The 20,750-nt window shown below is 40.4% G+C and overlaps 1 protein-coding gene across 2 annotated transcripts in view; it reads right to left on the minus strand.

Annotated features, from left to right (window-relative positions):
- STARD13 (StAR related lipid transfer domain containing 13) overlaps positions 1-20,750 on the minus strand; it is a 286,747-nt gene that overhangs the window by 131,373 nt on the left and 134,624 nt on the right. The window contains exon 1 of one of the 2 annotated variants that reach the window (XM_050332442.1): positions 10,423-10,577. The exons of the other annotated variant lie outside the window; for it this stretch is intronic. Within the exon in view, the coding sequence (XP_050188399.1) occupies positions 10,423-10,546 (124 nt within the window). The 5' untranslated portion in view covers positions 10,547-10,577. Of the gene's footprint in view, positions 1-10,422; positions 10,578-20,750 lie in introns of those variants that run through there. 2 annotated transcript variants of the gene reach the window in all.

Raw genomic sequence — 20,750 nt, forward strand, 5'->3', positions numbered from 1 at the left:
ATGACTCGTAAAACTGTGGAGTTCTGCAATGGGTGGCTATAAACTCTTCAAAAGGGGCAGGGCAAGGAAGAAGAGGCAGTGGGATAGCTCTGTAGGTCAGGGAGTGTTTTGACTGAAGTTTGATGATGGTGACAGCTGACATCATCATCATATGCATAATCCACTCACAGTATTTTAAAGTCACTCATGACTTTTGTTTTGTGGCTTGAGACAGTTACATATTTGTTTCTTAAGTAACATTTGCAAGTTGGGATTACTGCAAAATATTTGCTAAAGAAGAGTGTGAATAGTTCACAGACTTGTCAGAATCCATCTGTTTGTGTCTATTAATGAGTGCGTTCCCAGCTGTGGCCTTTCCAGTGTAATAAATGAAAAGTTTCTTTCTTACTATAAATACAAGGGCTGAAATCTCCTTGTAAAATTGATTTATTTCAATAAAAATCTGTCCGTATGTTAAAGATACCTCTTAAAATGAGCAAGACCATGAGATGCCATTCACATTTTCTTTCAGCAAACTGACACATAAATGACTCAGTCTCAAATAATTTACTACAGCACTTTTCCGGATAAGCTGTGAAAGAGTATGTCATTCAGATCAGGATGAGTGGCACTGAGAGGGGAAAAATGAGGTGTATTTACCAGAGGAATGAAAGGCACATTGAACATAACCAAGAGGTTGGGACAAATGCTTAGGTCCTCACTCCTCCATGCAGCGAATGTAACATAAACTTAACACATGTATGCAACACACTTTAGGGAAGTGCAAGCTATGAACCAGTGAAGGAGGTTCCTAAATCTTTAGGAACCCTGTCTTTGCAATGCTAAGTGTAATTTTTCAGTATTTTGACTGAGTAACATTTCTAATTTTGATTTTGATTTAACCCTTTTAACATGCCCTTAAGCTATCCTTGCCCTGGAGCTGGAAGTTACCATGAATTTATTCATAAATTACAGCAACAGAAGACTGTATACAAAGATATTTCAAGCAACTCTTCGCTCAAACTCAGACAGATCTACATATAAGGTACATTTGAACTCCAGTTTTGTGGGTATTTTAAAAGTGCTTCTGTATTAAATGAACTGTGAAGGTTCAGTGCCTTCTGCATCATCATGGTCTGGAAAACCAGTCCTCCCCAGAAAACATCCTGCTTGGTTTATCGGAGCACCAGTGTTATTCATTTGGCTCAAGCAACAGAAGAAACCAGTTATCCCCATGTTATTTACATATGTGACAAGTAAAATTTGAGAAGTATTTATAAAATTAAGCAAGTGATTATGAAGTTAATGAATTTACCTTGCTGCTAAAGAAATACTCATGGTTTATACAATTTTTTGCTAAGCATAAATTTCAGGTTATAGTGTTGTTGAAATAGATTAAAAATCAAATTCTTATAGCTTAAAGAAACAAAACTCTTATAAGTTTCAGTGCCTTCTCTTCCACTGTACTACAGTATGTTGCTGCATCTGTAAAAAATACTTCTGAATAGAAAAACTTTTCTATATGCTTACTGTTCAACAGCAACAAAGAAAAAAATCAGTATCTCAATGAAATTATCTGTTGAAATACAATTCATTCTGGCAATTATATACAGCAGAGTATGTTTTAGTTTTGATTGGCATGCTAGCTGAAAACATCTTTTTAATTCTCATAAATTTTTTCTAGTTCTACACTGTTAAGTAATGGAAGTAACTTCAGGACTCTACGCCAGAGCATGGAAAGTTTGTTTGTACATGCTGCTTCAGACTAGCACGGTGTGAGTAGAAAGAACATATCTGCACTGCACAGTTCTGAACTTCATTTAAGTATCTCAGGAGCCAAACATGTACTTTTGGGCACACTTTCTTTAAGTGACCCAAATAATGCAGGACCAGTGTCACAGTCCCTCAGTCTGGAGGAGTTATGTCATTAAAGTGGGGACATATGTTGCACACCTCTGCATGTAGCACTGGGGCATGTGGAGATGACTTTGTTTAGTGAGCTGAGTGCAACTTGCATAAATGTACTGTAATTAGATGCGATTAAGTCCTGCTGCAAAAGCATGGAAAATAAGACTTCTGGGTGGCAATTTATCCTTGAGGACAGAGTATGCCTAGAATATTGTACTACCTTAATAAAACCAGTTATTGTGTTTAATATTCTGTGACGCATGTTGCCTACACACACTAATTGATATTACTGTATGTAAATTACTGCCCTCTACTGGAATGACAGGTAGAGTATTTCACATGAAATTGATTATTATGTAAAGTGATTAAATTGATTTTTGAAGTTTGGTGTTTTATGGAACCAACTGCAATGAATTGCAGATGTTCCCGATCCCTTCTTCCAGCATAGCTTCTTGCTGCACACATATCTGCATGCACTCAGCCTTTGCTTATTTGCAGTATAAGGTGCACTAGGATGGTCTAATTGTCAAAATATTTTCATTTTTGAACTGTAAACAGGATGTGCAAAGGAGCTACAGAAATACAGTCTTCTTGTGAATACTGTAATGTCAGTCAAGGAACCTCCTACAATGTCATATTTTTAAGCTTGCAATAATCAAAAGAAAACATCACAAATTCTTATTTAATTGAAAATAATATTCCCAAACCCAAATTTTCATGAATTGTAAGACAAGCATCACTTCTTTAAAATCATGAGGCTTGCTCAAAACTGACATTTTACAAACTATATTTTTTTCCTGTCTTTTTAGACTCTGAAGTTCACATTTTCTTTTTAAATTTGCTATTCAAATTTGCTTCAGTTGAAGTAAAAGCTGGGTTTCTCAATGAATTGTGACTTGAGGAGATAATTTTTACATGAGCTATGATATATAGAAGCACAGGATTTGGCCATGGTATGATAGAAAAGCAAAAGAAATGAGGAAGAGCAAGACAGAACATCTGTCTCTCAAGAAATTCAAAATACGAGAAGACAATTGTGAGTCAAATCACTACTGTGAAATAAGGCCATTTCCCAGCAAGTATTGCACAGATCATACTGTTAAGTCATCTACTTTCTCAGAACCCTTAAAAATATGACACTATGGGACATTTTGAAGGGTTTATTTCATTCAAACAAAAAGCAGCACCACAAAATTCAGAATTGAGACTTCACTGATTCCTGAAACTAAGCACCACATCCTACTGTAGCTGGGAAAGCAGAAGAATGGGAGTCCAGTCTCCAGGGCCTTCCTGAGTCCAGAAATGTCACATCTTTAGGAATTTGCTGGCCGGACATCAATGGACTGTATTGATGTTCACTAAGTAGCTAAAAGTTTACTGTGGATATAAATGTTCTATATAAATGTTCTGGCATAGTTATAATTATAAATAAAGTCATTTGTATGTGGATATGCAAGTGGCCTATATGATTACAGTCATATGAATAAACCTAGAAACATCTAATAGGAAATAACGGAGAAGATACATTGTTTAATATGCCATGACTGATATTAAGAAGCAATCTTGGGATGGAAAAACATCATCACTGTTTAATGTCAAACAAATACATTAAGTATTTGTGTCAATCTATATGAGCTCCTATACATCTTTGAAAAATATGAGTACCAATAAACCCTCTATCTAAATGTACAGGAACTTATACAAAATTGTATTGTAAATATTGCTTCTGGAAAAATAGTACTATGATTTTTTTTCATTTTTATGGTCTGCAAATATCAGCAATAATTACAATGCCTGTGAGAATACTCCATAAAGGCACAGTGTAGCAAACTGACAAGGTATCAGCCTTCTTCTAGTCACATAGAAACATCTACAGGTGGAATGAACTGAGACCATGTATATGGCCTGCAGAAAAATGGAGACCTATCAAGAATCTTTTATAAATAGCTATCAAATGGAAACTGACTGATTCAAGTGGTATCTAGTTCTATTGCAAGCACTGATTCCCCATTTTATCGGCAGAGATTTGTATTCATACTGTCAGGAAATTAATTATTCAAAATTGAATTTCTTTTAGGAAAATAATCTCAGATGTAGCTCTCTCTGATGGAAGTAGTACATGTTCAAATACAAAATTTATGTATTAAATGTAAAACCAGAAGATAAATGTTGTTGTCACCCTAGGAACCTTTGCTACTCCTCCACTCTAACTCCAAATCCTACACTGCAAATGGCAGCAGAGCCACGGGAATGAGTATGAAAAAATTACATCTTTCTCTGTACTTTGAGACAGTGGGGAGTACTCCATCACCCCCCTTCGCAGTCTCATGCTGATACAGAAATACTTGGCAGGTCAAGCATATTGGTATTTTTGTAATTGTATTTCTGGAATTAACTTCTTGTTGCTGAGGTCATGAGAACCTGGCAGGAGCAGAACTAACAATGGTGGTATTTTGCCACCATTGCTCCCTTTTCAGATTCAAACCACTGGCCTTCAAGGAGTGCCTAGGGAAGGAGATAGAACTTACAGGATACTGATATAACTTATGTGCAAAGAAAAGCCTATGTATACTTTAAGTAAATTATTCTAAAAAGCCTCCTAAGAATAATACAGAATATACAGCATGATCAATATAATTTATTAGATCAATGACTATATTTTTGGCTACTAATTTTCTTTAGGACTGATACAAGGGCAGAAAATTTCCTGGCATGCCTGACCAAACAAATCACTCATAAGTCACTTTCTTTCTTCCCCAAAGCACTCTGTCACGAATAAAGAACGCCTTTCATAACTTTTCTCCCTGACAAAGGATGGTCTTTTCCCATTGATGGAGCTGGGTTAAGGGGGAATTTACACATATACATCTTATCAACACACATGAGAATCAGCATCTTGTATTCTCCAGTGCACTGGTGGGGACACAGACTGCAACAACTCTGTTTTCTAGAAATACACATGCATGATTTTAAAATAGAACATAAAAATATGCCCACCAAACTGGCCACAACAAACCCCACATTTTTCACATGTACTTGTCCCACAGGCTTTAATGAAAACTGACCTGGCAACATTATTTTATAAAAAAATTCACTCCTTATCATGAATGGTTTTAAGTAGATTAACCTGACAGATTTGCTTGTACACAAAGGTCTTAATTAAGAATAAATTTCAGTAATATAATAATACCAAGATGCAGCAGACTTGAAGTTGACCCTATAGGAGGACACCTGCCTTTGCACAGGGGTTCTCAGAGGACCTGGGAGCCTGGCACATATGTTTCTTTTGGCTCTCCTAACAGTGATCTCACATCAAAATAGACTTCAGCTTTTCAGAGTACAAACTTCAAAAGCAATTTCTTAAAAATGTTCCATTTTAAATGAAAACTAAAAACTATGAGCAGCCTATAGATTTTATAATTCTGTAATTAGGCTCCAGAAATATAACTGCTTTTGCCTCCATACAGGCATGACAGAAAACTGGACTAAAATTCATACAGTTCTGGTTGTGATCACTAGCTTTTTAAGACCCACTTTTCACTTCTGTATTCGTCAGGATCAACAGATCAGCTGGTGCCAGGGAGCACCATGCTGCCAGAGGTGCAATTACAAACTCAGGGTTGTTCATTTGCACCCAACAAAACCACAATAAACCACAAACCAACAACAAATTACTTTCAAGAGGAGCAAGTGCATTGCCCTGACATCTTTGCTGCATGCTGAATGTGGCAGTTAGTTCCTGCTGGACAAATTAGTCTCCATTTTCTACCCTACTTCAAATAATGTTCAGTTTCATTTCTGACATAAATGCATTTCAGTCATATTTGAAGAGATACTTGTAGCTGCCAATTAATGTAGAAGGTCCTCCTGAACAGTTAAGGATACCCTAGAGTAGGTCTTCTAAAACTTTCCATTTAACAACTTAATTTTGGCTTCTTTAGACTAAAATTTTCTTTTACTCACGAGCCTGCCTCATGCTCCCATTTCAATTTTTGAAGCTTCAGGTAATCCATTTCTAAGAAAAAAATTGGTCAATCTTATGTTGTCCCACTGTACATTTTCATGCTTCTTGATTTGAGACACTAGTGCTTCATCCTTTGGAATAAAAACCTGTAACCTCACAGTGAAGGTTCAAGAGTCACTCTAGCGCACCTGAAAAATCTGTCCAAACTTGGACAAATTAAAATATTTTGAGATATCAATCTGAGCAAACCACTCAGTGGAGACTCAGTGGAAAACTTGATCCCAAGGTGCACTTACTCAGAGCACGGCCAAGCCAGGAAAAGAGTGGGAGCATCCGAAATCCTTCCCCAACACTACCACAAGCAGTTGCTTCTGAAGAGCTCTGCAGCTAAGTAGGAGTTGGGACAGTGCTTAAGGGTATCCTGTCTGGTACTGCTGTTGCAGTAGGCAGTAGAGGATGTCAATGAAGAGATAAAAGGAATTGTACCACAAGAGCTAGAGGAAATCAGGTAGGGGTTTAATCTCTTCAAGAACACGGAATATACAAAGTATTGTGGGACATGAAGCTTAGGCGAGAAAAGATTTGGCAAAAAGATTGAGGGTGTATCTGTGCCATAGACACAGTGAAGGCAGCCTTTCAGAGCAGAAATCCTGGCAGCAATCTGTGTAGATTGCTAAACCGCAGCTAAAAGCTAAACTGAGGAAATTAGAGACAAAGCTTTCCATTATTAGAAGAATGTTAGGGTCATGAAGTTTCAAACTTCAGTAAGTCTCAGAGTTGAAGTCACCCGCTTAATTCTAACTCAACCCTCTTCCCACTAGGCACTAGGACAAAGTCTTAACTTCATCCTCACATGCAGTATCCAAGGATCCCATCTGATGATAGATAATGCTCTAGTCATGTATCAGCACCAAATACCCAGCTAGGCCAGCAGCTGCAGGACTCCTGCAGGGTGGGAGACAGCATATAGGAAAAAAACCAGGTTTCTGAGACTATGCCAAGTAAACTATGCCCTTTGGTTCCATTCTTTTCTGTTTTCCACCAAGTCACTTTGAAAAAAATGCAAGTTATTCTTTCTCTGGGTGCAGGACACTTGGAGCCCAAATGCCAATTTGCACAAATGTTGTGCAACAGGAACCACTGAGAGCCACAATTCGAATATTGAAGTCGAAAATTCAAATTCTAACTCTCAAGACTTGATTCCTGAGTTCAGTCTCGTTGTGTCTCTGGTTCTATCTGTAAAATGGGAACAATATAACCATACAGATTCTAGGAATACAACTAAAACATTAATGATATGCCCTGCTCCTAAGCACCATGCTCATGAACACTTAAAGGAATTTGTAATTCTGTGCTCAGTCCAGGATTTGAGAAAGCTGCAGTACAGCAGGCTCTAGGTTAACAGATTCAGCAATGGGGATCATTACTTTGGACAGTGAATGAGGCTGAAAGATTCTGTGCAAAAAAAAGGATGAGGTGATCATGCCAGTCCTGTGAATCTTAACAATCATACCCTGTGAGGAGGCTGCACAATTCAGCAACAGGCATCCTTACCTCTGGTGTTTCCTGACTTCAAAATACCAAATTTCAAGACTAAATTTTTATTTTATTGTAGTATATAATAACTGAAAGAATGCCAGATAGAGGGTGGCACTTTTCCCCTACATAGAACAAATGTAACAACAACTTGTTGCATTTTACTGTAAGGGGTAATCATGATTTGAGCTGTGATCTAAGAATCAGCTTAGGTCATCGCTTCTGGAGACTCTGTTAAATACCCAAGTTAAATTCCTCAAACACTGGTTTTCAATAATGACATAGTAGTTCAGTATTACATTAAACAAACAGTATTTTACACAACTTTTCAGACAAATGGGTCCTTACAGGGCGTTAAAATTCTGGTACATTTCCCATTCAGTTTGTGAATTCCAATTAAAACCATAAGCATAGTGAAAACACAGAAAGTGTAAAATACCTCTGCAAAAATTATGAAAAGCACAAAAAACCCTAAGGGTGTCATTTTTGGCACTGTAGAGGGTACACTCATTGTTTAAAAACAAATCCCAGTCAGTGAATCCAAAAGAGTGACTAAGAGCTGCTGGGCACCATAGATCTGTCCTGAAAAAGAGACAGTACAGAGCAACCCTGTCGCCAAGAGCCAGGCTGCTCATCACCTCTGTTGTAAGCAGGAGGGAGAAAGGGAAGGAGCACACTGTAGCAGTCTTTTTATGCACAGCCTACTTTCCACAGCAACCCAGTCATGCTGTCTGCCTCTTTGAGAACAGCTGAGCCAAAGTTCAGCTCTCCTTGCTCTAGCCAAGGTTCAGCTCCTTTCTCTAGCTCACACACCCGCTGCCCAACAGTGTACTGCTACCCTCTGTTCCAACACATGGACATCAGGGCAGAAACTCTTCCCAAGGAGCACTGGGGAAAGCCCAGAGCAACCTGCCCTGTTCCCAGTGCTGATCCTGCTCTGAGCTGGAGACTAGACTGGAGAGTTCCCAGCATCTCATCCAACCTCAACAATTATATAATTTTTGTGAATTAAGCTGTCATGTGCTTACTTTCTTTACAGGTACATGTTGGACAACTGGTGTCTAGATCCTTAACAAACAAAAAAGCAAAGCAGACCAAAAAAATAACTATATAAGTGCCTGCAAAGCTGTCATCACAGCAATGACTTAATCACAAGTCTTTATTTGGCTTGATGGACAGGATGGTTAAAACTGCATTTTGTTTTGGTCATTGCTCTTTAACACTAGTTACCAGTTACACTATCAGTCAGGGCTGAACTGCAATATCAGCTTAGAGGAAAAGGAGGGAACTTGTACAACTATCTGCCTGACTGGGATCGGATCTACGGCGATGCAGAAGACGCTCATCAGGCAACCAGCAAAGAATGACACATTTAGATCAGCTTAAATTCCCTGCCTTCTCATTAACAAAAGCTGGAAGAGGCCTAGGAATATACACTGCAGCTACGTGGAACAAAGGGACAAATAAATATAAAAACAAGGACAAAAATGTCAGAGACAGAAAAGCATCAGAACATATCTGGAATCAACAGATGATATTTATATTTGTACACATCTTGTTATGTCATCAGATAATTAATTTAATTAAAGGGCATGTGTATCAGTGTCTCACCATCATATTATGAATAGCACTTAAATTATGGCAGTGCATAAGCCCAGGACATCAGTATTCTATCCAAATTAAATAAAAAGTTTTGACTCCATCAATTTTAATACCCAGTTGCTTTAAGAAGTTGGCTACAGTTTCATGGCAGCCTGCCCAGGTCCTTTGCTCAATCAAGCAATAGTTGTCTTTGACCGGAAAAAAAAAAAAAAAAAAAGCCAACAATATCCTTGCTGAATGTCTGCTGGCATCTGCTATCAATATAGGAATAAGTGCATTAAATGTAAAGACAATTTAGTATTTTGAGTAACCATAATATGACAAAATTAGCCAGTTTAGTAATTCATTATTGAAGCTACCCAGTTTAGATGCATTTTTCAAAAAATTACCACACAATTTTTATCTGTTACTTTAATACATAGGAACTAATGTGCTGTAGACACAGTCGGAAGACCTATATCATTTCCCTCTGCATTACACAATACCAGGTCACAGTGCCCTAGACAAGGTCACCAAACTCCTAACAATGCTGTAGGATGTGGCAGAGGAATCCATCTTCACAAATTAGACTTCATTATACAAGATTCTGCTCATAAATCTTGATGTATTGTTTTCCAGTATAATAACTCTACCTTGCACTTGCCATGCACCCTCTAGATCTTCTCGTATTCACAAAGTATTTTACAAATACAAATTAGCCGTATGTTTGTGTGCATAAAGCGACTGTGCTGCTGCAATAGCATTGCTCTAAATGTGGCCTCACCTACTGGAGCACCTGCCCTGCTCTGTGTCCCGGTCCACACCTGGGGATAATAAGACTGCAGGAGGCCGATGTTCCAGAGTAGTTAGGTGCCCTAAAGCTATAAAAGTGCCTGAAATGAAACAGACCATTTTTCTTTGAGAGTTGTGGTACTCCTCACGTGCAAATCCTAGGAAGAACCAACCTAGACTTCCAAGTGACTTAGAAAACAGATCAGAGAAGCAGATGAGCATGCTTCTCAGAGACAACGTCAGCCCTTTGATTTCGGAGATGCTCAAAAGGTGCCTCCGACGTGGGACGACGTGGGTTTCGCCCCGAGCCTGGCTGCTTGTGTCTCCATCCCCGCCCTGCCCGCTCGCACTCGGGCAGGTGCTGCCTGCACGGGGCTGGGATGCCCGACCTGCCCGCAGCCCGGCCCCTGCCCGCAGCCCGACCAGCCCGGTCGCTGCCGACAGCGTCCGTGCAGGCAGCCGCGGCGGTGCCGGGAGCTCCCGTCCCGCCCTGGCTAAAGCCTCGGGGTCTCCGCGCTCCGGCGGCGGCAGCGGCGCTGGTGCCCACCAGGCGTGCCCTCGGACAGGGAGCCCCCCGCGCCACTGGGACCGGGGCGTCCCCCGAGGTGTCCCCTCGGGCGGCTGCGGGCAGGTAGCGGCAGCCGCGGCGCGGCGGGACTCACCTGCGAGCCGCCGCTCCCGGACATTCCTCCACAGCAAGTCCCAGGCTTTGGCGGTGGAGTCCCGCAGCTGCTCGCTCAGCGACCTCCGGAGCTGCGCCTTGGCCGGGCGGCGCTGGCTGCTCATCCTCGGCGGCTCCGCATGCCGCCCCGGGCAGCCCCGCTCAGCGCCGCCGGCCGCTCTCCTCGCCGGGCACGGGCGGCGGCGGCCACACGGGGCCGCGGGGCAGCCCCGCCGCGCCGCAGCCGCGTCACCGCAGCCCCGGGCGGGCGGCCCCTTCACCTGAGCGCCGCCCGCCCCGGCCCCCGGGGCAGCGCTGTCGCAGCCAGCCTTCCCTAGCGGCTCGTCCCGCGCCCGACCCCTCGCCGCCCTGCTCCCTCCTCTCCTCCCTCCCCCGCGCCGCGGCCCCTGCGGGGCGGGGAAGATGCCCCGGGGTCCGGCCCCGCTCCTGCCCTGACCGGGATCCCGCGCCCCTCGGGCTCAGGCACCACCGACGGTCCGGGACACCGCACGGCTCGCCACCCCGCGCCTAAATTCCGTGACCCCGCTTGTGCCCGTGGGCCTTATTTGGGAACTGTCCGCCAAGCCCCCACGGCTGCCCTGCTGTCAGCGCCCCGCCGCCTCCCATTGCCGCCTCCGTGCTCCCTGGACAGCGACGGGACGCTGCCCGCTCCCACACCAGCCTCGACGCTCGGCGAAGGGCCGGTGCCCGCTGCTCCAGGGAGAGGTCACCCGCGACGAGGTGACAGAAAACCCGACTGGCAACGGGCTGCCTTTTTCGCGGGAGGCTATAATACGTGCTTCACCCATGCTGCGACTTTAGTGGAAAGAAAATTGGTTTTTTTCAGAGGCCTCTGCTTATCAACTCTCCTCCGAAGACCAAGACACAGTCATCACAACACAGCCTCTCCCGTTTCTTTCCCACTTCCTTTGCATTCCACACACTTACCCCCACCTCTCTCCGCCTGTATCAACCCTTCCACCCCCCCCCACATCACCTCCTTTAACAAGATCTTACACTCCTAAGAGGTTTCAAAGCAAAACCCTGGCAGCCACTTTTTGCACGCATTTACAGCCTGAAAGGAATCCTGATTCCTCCATCCCTAGACTATCCAGAAAGCAACAGCAGGGTCTTTATCCCATTTAGGAAATCACGTTGTGTCTCTGCTTCTTCTGTGATCTAGAAAATACTGTTGTAAAAGTGGCCCCTTCTCTATCCTCGTTGTTTCCCAGCACGACTAGCAGCAGAGACCCTGATAGCTGAGAAGGACAACAGGGGCTTAATTTCATTTAGTCACAAACAATTACTCACTGCGTTCTCTTTCGGCAGAGCATTACTGATGTGCAAAGAAGAGGCTGAAGTTCTAGCGAGTACCCTACACTGAAACAGCTGTCATGTTAAACCTTATCAATATCCCCATCTTGTTTAAATTAAAACCGTTACTGCAATGTCAGCAATACCCATAGAAGCTAAAAGCAAACAAACAGATGTATTCCATATTCCCACTTAATTTTAATAACATCTTCTGCTTACTCTGTGATATGAATTTGTTTTCCATTGTCCCTGTTCTTAAAAGGTTGATCTAGAAAGGTTAATTTCGAACTACTGTACTTTAGCTGATATAGTGGAGACGATGTGCTTGCCCAAACTCGTGATGATATTGTATGTCACTCCTCCTCCTGCAATTTCAGCTACAGCATCCTCCAAATGACTAGACCTGAGAAAAGTAATATCTTCCAGGGATGGATACATACAAGATCTGGAAGGGGGACAGTACCATTATGTAAATACTCCCACATCCCATGACCCAGAGCGAACACCTGCTGATGTAAATGGGCGAAGAGAGGATTACGGTTCCTACAATCAGCTCCTCTGCCCAGTAAATCTGCCTCTGACCTCGGCCTCTCTTTATTTAATCTCTTACCAACACAGCCATTACCAGTGCATAAGACCTACCATGCCTGTTTTCTGCTACTGGCTTTTATCAGCTAGGAACCAGGTAGAGATGGGAAATTAATTTCTGATATTGTATTCAGCTGGCCTATAAAGATGATCAGTGACACACAGTCTAGAGGTGAAATAATTAAATTAGTTTTGAAGGTTTCGTATCACACTGCAGTGTCACTACTCACAAACACCAGCTCGCTTTAGCCACTACTGCAACCTTCAACAGTGCTCTTCTGCTGCCAGAAGAGCACTTGGATGCACCATCTTACCATTCCCAGCCTGTCTGGGGGATAGATCTCCCTTTTTTCAGAGACCTGCTGTGATGGTCAGAATGTAGCAATACAACAAAAGATATTATGTTCCCTTCTATACCATTTTTGAAGATGTTACCTTATAAAAGATATCCCTAGACTTCCAGGTTTACTGAAAGCAGCTAATTAGTGATGAGACACTAGCAATGGCTAATACCATGTTATCTCACCACAGGTTACTAAGATACACTCCAGTTATATGGCTGTATTTCATAATCAGCAACAGAACTGAACTGACAAGCCTAGACCAAACTCGGTGGCACGCACTGACAAAAATCTTACTAGTTTCAGGTACTTTATTGTGGAAAACTAAATCCAGAAACAAGATCAGATAGTGTACTTTTCTCCCCAGAACAGTGCTATTGAGTAATGAGAACATATCTCATGCAGCAACTGGCCCATTCTTACTTTATGCCTTTAATCATAGTCAGCTGTTTAAAAGTCGAATTACCATCACGAGTATTTTTGATGTATTACAGCTGGTAGTAGCAGTCACAATAGGAGCTATCCTACACAATCTGCTTGAACAAGGGTATGTGTTATGGATCATCCATAGAACAAAGATGTTTCATTTCCTTTTAGGATGTTAGAAATTATGGTAAAAATAGTAAAGTTCTGGTCTCTTACACATTTTTCATATATTGGTTAAGTGTGTAAGTAGCCAACTGATCAGTGTTCTTGCTTGAAATGTTCTGACATCCAGAATAAGATGGATAATATTTCTAGGGGAAAGAAGACGAAAGCACATTTTCCACAGAAACAGTAGTTTTCCTGCTTGATACTAGTCTGGTCAAAATGGTTCTTTTCAGAGTAATTGCAGTGAAACCTGTGTTTATGATGAAGAAAAAGGAGGAAACTCCCAGTTGCCTTGAAAGAAGCTGAACTATTATATATGTTTTTGCTCTCTGATAACAGAATATTGGCAGAAATGAAAGTAGTATCTCTCTTAAAATCTTGTAAGCATGTAAAATGTTGTGGGAAAGGTTAAACTAATCAAATGCATGCTCTGATGTCATTGTGGCACAAAAGTGTGATGTTCTAATTATATATTTAGCAATTTATAGTTCCTTCCAATCACCATGGTGATTCCAAACACCAAGTTAAATGATACTACATAATATTCTGGACTCTAATTAGCAGTGTGTTTTTAATTTGTTAGATATTCCATTATGCAGCCTGATCTAGTTCTAATAAAATAACTGTAAAAACTCGAATGCACCTGGTAAGAAGAGAATCAGGCCTAAGTAAAGAGTAACATGACTACATCTTGGTTTGCCATTTGTAAACTAATGAAAGACTATGATAGAAGTACAGCTTGTTTCCTTTCTACGCTCTTGTCCTTAATTACCAAGAGCCAGGATTTTTTGTTAGTTTAATCGCTTCACAATATTTGTCTACTTCTAGAAGAACAAAACAGGATATGTCTTGCAGAGGAAAATGTGGGAAGAGTGCATCCTAGGTTACTGCATGCTGTTTAGAGGACAGAGGCTCCTTACACTTGTATCTCTTAAAAAGCAGTAATAGAGTAAAAGAGGAAATAACAGGATCTACAGGATCAACAGTGCAGTCTGATACTAATCAGTACAATACCAAATTTTATAATTAATGTAATTCTTCAGGAATTGACTGTAATGAAGCTTCTTGAAGTTTATTATACTCAAAACGGTGTTGCTATGCTTCTGTAGCTTCAAATAGTAGTTCAGACAGCCTAGATATAAATACATCAAGTAATATTTATAACTTTGGCAATGATCTTTATCTCTTCAGGGGTCCTAGAGCTCTGGAATTTGTGTTCTATCACAGGCTAAATGGCCTGAGCGGGATGTTGTAAGTCTGGGTTACCACTGGAAGGGAAGAAAAGATTTGAGGTTTTCCATTGCTTGTTTTCCTAATAGCAGACTGCAGTGAATTTCATACCAATTTTGTGGTTCAAATTATGTGAGAAGCATCAAGAGCATTTGAGTAGGTATCCGCTTAGACTTCTAAGTAAACAAACAAATATTTTGAATTGAGAAAAACAAGAATCATTTTGAATGAGGACAAAATGTTTTAGCATGTGCCCTGGCACTCTATCCGTGTTTGTTATTTACATATGCAGATTATCACCATTTTAAAGTATCTTTAATGAGGATCAACTGTGAAGTTTCACTCTTGCACAGTTTACCAAGAGATTGGCACCTATATGTTCATCCTTCTCCATTTCAGCTTTCTGAAGCTCTGGGAAAGGATCACTCCACACTTTGCCAACAACAGAGCACTGCTGGCTTTCATTAGTTAGGGCCAAATTCTTTCACTTTTGTTCCCAGTGATTAATGCTGAAATAAATGGAACTTCTTGCAGTATTCACTGTGAAAGGGCTTTAAATATGCTCAGATACAGACTACAGTAACATAGTGTTTGCTGTCTAACTGTGTTCCCTCTCCCTTGCTAAAAAGAGCATGGAGTGGATGGATGGGAATTAAGCTTTTCTTCTCCTCATAGGATGTTACATTATTATTATTATTATTATTATTATTATTATTATTGTAAACTAATATTATTAACATTATTGTCAATAATAAGAATAAGAATAAGAATAACAACAAACTGTATTCTCAAAGTGCTTGGAACCAGAAACTGGATGGAACAGAAATATAATCTTTGCCCTCAAGACATTACAAACTAAACATAAAACAAGACACCGGTGGAGAGAAGACCTAATGGAGGTAGGAAGGGTGGAGTACCAGAGAACAATGAAACAATACTGGCCAGTGCAGTAACACTGGTGTTAGCATACCAGAATTCGTTTTTGGAGGCACTGAAGCAAAGCAAGTTAGCAAGATGGTCTCCAAAGACGTTAATGTGGTATCTTTGTATATTCAGAGGACCAGCTTCTAAACATGAGGGGCCCTTTTAATGAGAGCATGCAAACGTGTATTTGAAAACCTAATGAGCAGACAACAAAAGCTGGCATCCTATACAGCCAGACTGTGGGAAGTAAGCTTTTTATTGAGCAAATGGTAGATAGGCAAGGAAAGGGCCTTCAAACTTCAGCCAAGTAGCCTCAACTTGATGCACCATAAAGGCAGGATGAACTGCAATGAGCCATGACAGCAGAGAAATACCAGGGTATTTGCATTTGGGATGCAGTGAAGTAGACCAGACTGTGTCTATAAATGCAAAGTGGGAACAAAGGTGAAATGGTAAACATGAGATGAAAGTTTTTCTTAGAGCAACCATGATTTTTTACCTGGAAACCTCCTTCTGACAAAACCCATTTTTTCAAATAGAATCAAAATCAGAGAAATCATCAGTTTTTCTGGAAAATAACCTCTGTTTTCCTGGTTTTAACACAGCAGGATTTCATATTCTGGCCAACTGTAACTTGGACTTTTCTCTCCATCTCACATTCTGGTTATATCTAGCTCTTGCAGATTATTTTTTAATAACCCCTCTACTTCTCCAATCTTGTGTCCTTAACTCCAGCCTAAGCTGTCACATCTTTTTATGAACTCCAGGCGAAGGTTCTGTGTGATAGGTAGGAGGTTGTTCTATTATGTGAGAATGGTGAAGAAGGGGACAGGGAGGCAACTATGGCACAAGGGACTGTGGGATGGGTTACCCTCTGAGTAAACTGAGCACTTCTACAGAACAGTAGAAAACAAAGATGATACTTAAGATGAAATTCTGAAGAATTGCAGCCATAAAAGCCCTTGCACATTTCTCAGATAGCAGAGGAGAACGGACAAAACAAACCAAGTGCCAACAAACTTTCCCTTCCTTTCGTAAGATCCTCTGTGGACATCTTTAAAGTATGTTGCAGATATGAAATCTTGGGCTGGTCAAAGCCAGTCACAGGAACAGCCAATTCTTCAATGATCAAGCAACTGGGAAAGTGGAATACATTTTATATGTGTACATATAGTGGTTTTTTACTGGACCAGAGCTTGACATTTTGAGGTGATTAATACCCCTGAATAAGTGAGCAGCTATGTTGAAACACGAAATGTCTCAGCACAGAATATTGCCCCTGTTCTTCTCATTCCAGCTTCTGGTGTCTGATTTTCCCCCTCCTTTTCAGTTTCTTGACAAAAATATATTGTTCTAAACTACATCTTTCTTTGCTCTCAAAGTGCTCATTTCCTTAATATTGTATTGGGACCTTGTCTAAACCACAATTATTTTTTTTTCGAAACTTCCAACTGTTATTACCATCACAGTAGAAATAATTGGAACATTTGTGTAAAAAAGCCTTGCAGCAGTCAATGGCAATTTAGCACATACCATAGCTGGATATTGATTCAGAGACCTGGGAGCTTTTTCTTTTTTTTTTTTTTAATTCTCCTGGATTACACAGGAAAACATGATGCATCTTGACAGCAGGTTCTAACAACAATACAAGGGAATTGTTCCCTAAACCAATTTGCTTATAAGAGTATGAACTTTTTTCAGATACACAAATACTTCTGTGCACACACAGTATTTGAGTAATTAGGCTACTGACTGATGGGAGCATATTGCCAAGTAACAATACATTGCAACCTATTTTTAACAGAGATTTCTTCATCACTGGCTACACAGTTACTATTTTAACTTATTTAACAGATTTTAAATATATATATTTGATAGAATTAAAAAGCAACGGTACTCGTGTTTTTGGACAGGAAACACAGAATATTGTGGCAGTTGCAATAGGGGATGGAATTTCAGGTAGGCAGATTATAATGACCAGAATCAAAATTTGGCTGAGGCCCAAGCTAACCCCTATAAGCCTAAACAGTTCTACAGGATCTTGAATCGCTGATTTTAAATTTCTTCTTGATTCCACAATAAAGAAGGGCTAATTGTCTGTCCACAGTATTGTCTGAGTCTCATTTGAAGTGAAGACTGGTGAGTATTTGATTGTAAGCATCATTTCCCGCAGCTCCATCAGGAAGGTTTCCCAGCCGGCTCAGAGCCTGCTTAAGCCCACTCCATCACCCAGCTCTGGCATTACAGAACTCTGTTCCAGCAGCCTAAGTGGTACGGCTGTTCCTGTGAGTATAAAGGAGCTTAAGCTTAAGAAGAATGCTTGTTTCATGACATTTAACATGTGTGGGTATTCCCACTGAGAAGCAGGATATTCATGCTGTGAAGAAGGAGCTGGACTAGGTGGATCCACAGCTCTTTCTATCCAAAAATGTCCCTGTTTCTGTGAGAACATTTTGGTAGTGTCAGGCAGCACCTGTATTCCATTAACTCCAAAAGCATTTCAGTGTTTACAGTAACCAGGAAATGTCGATGTCTGTGTTATATTAACAAGTCAGCAGTAACAACTGCAGTTTCAGTTTTTAGAGCTATGTAGAGAATGGTTTACTGTGAGTCGATGAGAGTTTTACTTTTTTTGGTTGAAACACGAAGACGCCTGTAGTACTGCCCTTGAAGCCATTACAGAAAGCTTTGGGGAAAAAAGGTATCAAATGAAGTCTAGTATTGCTTCAGTAATGGCTTTATATAACCAGATAGGCAAAAGCATATCTGTGAATTGCAAAAATACCTGTGATACCAAATTTGTAGCTTCTTCACCTTAGTTTTTTTACTTACAGTCTTCCTGCCCCTGCACGTAAGGGGTTTTGCATAAGGGCATAATGTCATTCAAGATTCAGTACCTTGGAAACAACGTTATGTTACATTTTTCCACTTTTATGTGGACTGTGCTACATATATGCTCAGAGAGGTAAGCCATAAGGTGTCACTGCATAGTAGACAGCAGACTTTATACAAGCCCTGATGTGCTGCTGGCAAATTATAGCCTATGTAAATATGTGTGAGAAATTAAAGCATAATTTATTGTGGTCTTCCAAATTGACTCCAACTCCTTCATGCAAGATGCAAAAAATCTATGCTATGCACTCATTTGCTTTTCACGTAACTGAATTTTAGTAGTGACACTAAATTACTGGTATGTAAATAGTACAATGAAAGACCACGAGAGAAAGCTAGATAGTTTTCCTTTCTCTTTTCTATTGAAAGTAGTTCATGGGGAAGCAAATTTATTCCTAAGAAAGGCAATAGCAGGGTCTGCTCTGTAGCTAGCCAAGTGTACAAAAGACAGAGAGAACTTGAGAAAGTTTTTCCCCATCACCTGCTGCTGTGTAGAGAGATGTGAGCACAATGATGACCGAGACCACAGCTCTCTGTTGATGGTGCCACCACTCACTTGCCAGAAAGAGCCATCTTTTTTATTTATTATTACTTGAAAAGTTGATTCCAGAAAGAATGGAGCAGGCTTCACCCCCCACCTTGTATTCCCTTGAAGTACTGTATTCTAGCTGGCCTGATTCCCCTCTTATTAATAGACGCTTTTTTGAGACTCCACCAAGACATTTCTTGTTTACTTCAATTAAGTAAATGAAAATTTACATGCAAATGAAGGAGATATGCATTCAGGACTAGTACAGAAGGCAAAAAAAAGTTGTTACTTTGCTTGTATGTATTGCTGGTTCCAAAGTTCTTTTTTAGCGTTGCCATGATTTCTAGTGAAATTAGTTCCTATGGATGGTGTCAGAACACCTTTACAGTGCTGCAGGCACAGACGATGCTCACCTTGTTTACTTACACTACTGTCATGCAGGCTCACTTCAACAGCTTTTTGTCATTTTGGGCTGACATAAATTTGCTCAGTAGTAATTACATGAGATAGTTCTACATTTCAGGGAAATTTTTTGAATAATTTACATTATAAAAACCCATGTAAATTACTGGGAGAGTAGGTGCTAAAGGGTTGTAACTCAGCAGGATCTTATGCAGTGATAGCTTTTGAGACAGAAGATCAATTAATTTAGCTGACAGAGAATATTTATACTAGGTAATCCTTGATGTTAATTTGATTGAAATTACCAAATACATGACTTCAGAGTTCAGGCCTTAAAAATATTTTAATGACTGTTGCTGCTAAAGGGGGAAAAAAGTGTGAGAAGTAAAAAGGAAAATAAAATACTAGTCTACTTATAACTCATATTGGAGGCCATTCTCTATTTCTATTCTGAAATGATGCTAAATGGTTTTGCAGTGATCTAATGTACTTAATTGCTCTCAGTCAAGTCAAGTTTCATCGGGAAAACATTATCCTTCTTTAGGACTTTAATAGTTTTGGATTTATCCACCTCTCTCCTGTCCTATAGCTTATCTTTTATAGCTGGGCAGCATAAATTCTGAATAGGTTGCGTGTACTACTAGAAAGTAACAGTAGGCTCTTACTCTACTTTACACAAGTATAAATTACCCTTTTAATGCAGAATTACTGAAATTTAGGGCCTTCTCAATAATCACCAGGGACAGCCTCCCTTTCTACAAGAAATGCTTCAATCATTCTTAAAAAAGCCCCAACAAACCAACACCACAGTTTAGACCAAACACTTCACTGAAAAATTTCATCCAGTATGGGTACATTTTCCTTTTCCTCTTCAGTCTTACCACGTTTTTTAAGAATATGAGAACAAAAAGCCCTTCATTTATTGTGGATTTGATGATGCTCATTAATTGGGGAAAAAGGTTCCAGCACATGAGGATGCCACTTCGGCGTCTTGCATTCACTGGGTATCCCTATGACTTAAAGGTGAGTAGGAATTTTGTGCCACATTTTTTCATTGGTCAAGTAAAATGGTTATGACTTCCCTGCTTATCATCCTTGGATGACTTCTCTGAATGTTTCTTTTTGTAGACAGTTTTGTAATGTTGACAATGCTGGGCGTCACTGTAATATAGTTTCCTGCATTTATATGATTACATTATAATAATATCAATGCTATTCTTTATGGTTCATATAAATCAGTGTTTTATTTGCTTTCACAACTAGAGCTGTAAATTGAACAGCTGTTTTCACTAAGCAGTTTTAATTAAGCTGTCCATAATGTTGCCTAGGTATTTTTCTGAACTGGTAACACTTCATTAAGTATGCAGTATCAGTGAATGCTTCACATTGTTCCTGAACATTACCTCACACTTAGGTAAATTGAAATCCCATCTGCATTGAGGTTGTAAAATCACCTTGCTTTGGTGATTTGAATATGGTTTTCAGAAATCTCCCTAGTCTTCAGGACCCTAGGAAATC

The sequence above is a fragment of the Myiozetetes cayanensis genome, unplaced genomic scaffold (assembly GCF_022539395.1).
Source record: "Myiozetetes cayanensis isolate MyiCay16 unplaced genomic scaffold, myiCay2020 scf5-8, whole genome shotgun sequence".
Classification (NCBI taxonomy): Eukaryota; Metazoa; Chordata; class Aves; order Passeriformes; family Tyrannidae; genus Myiozetetes; species Myiozetetes cayanensis.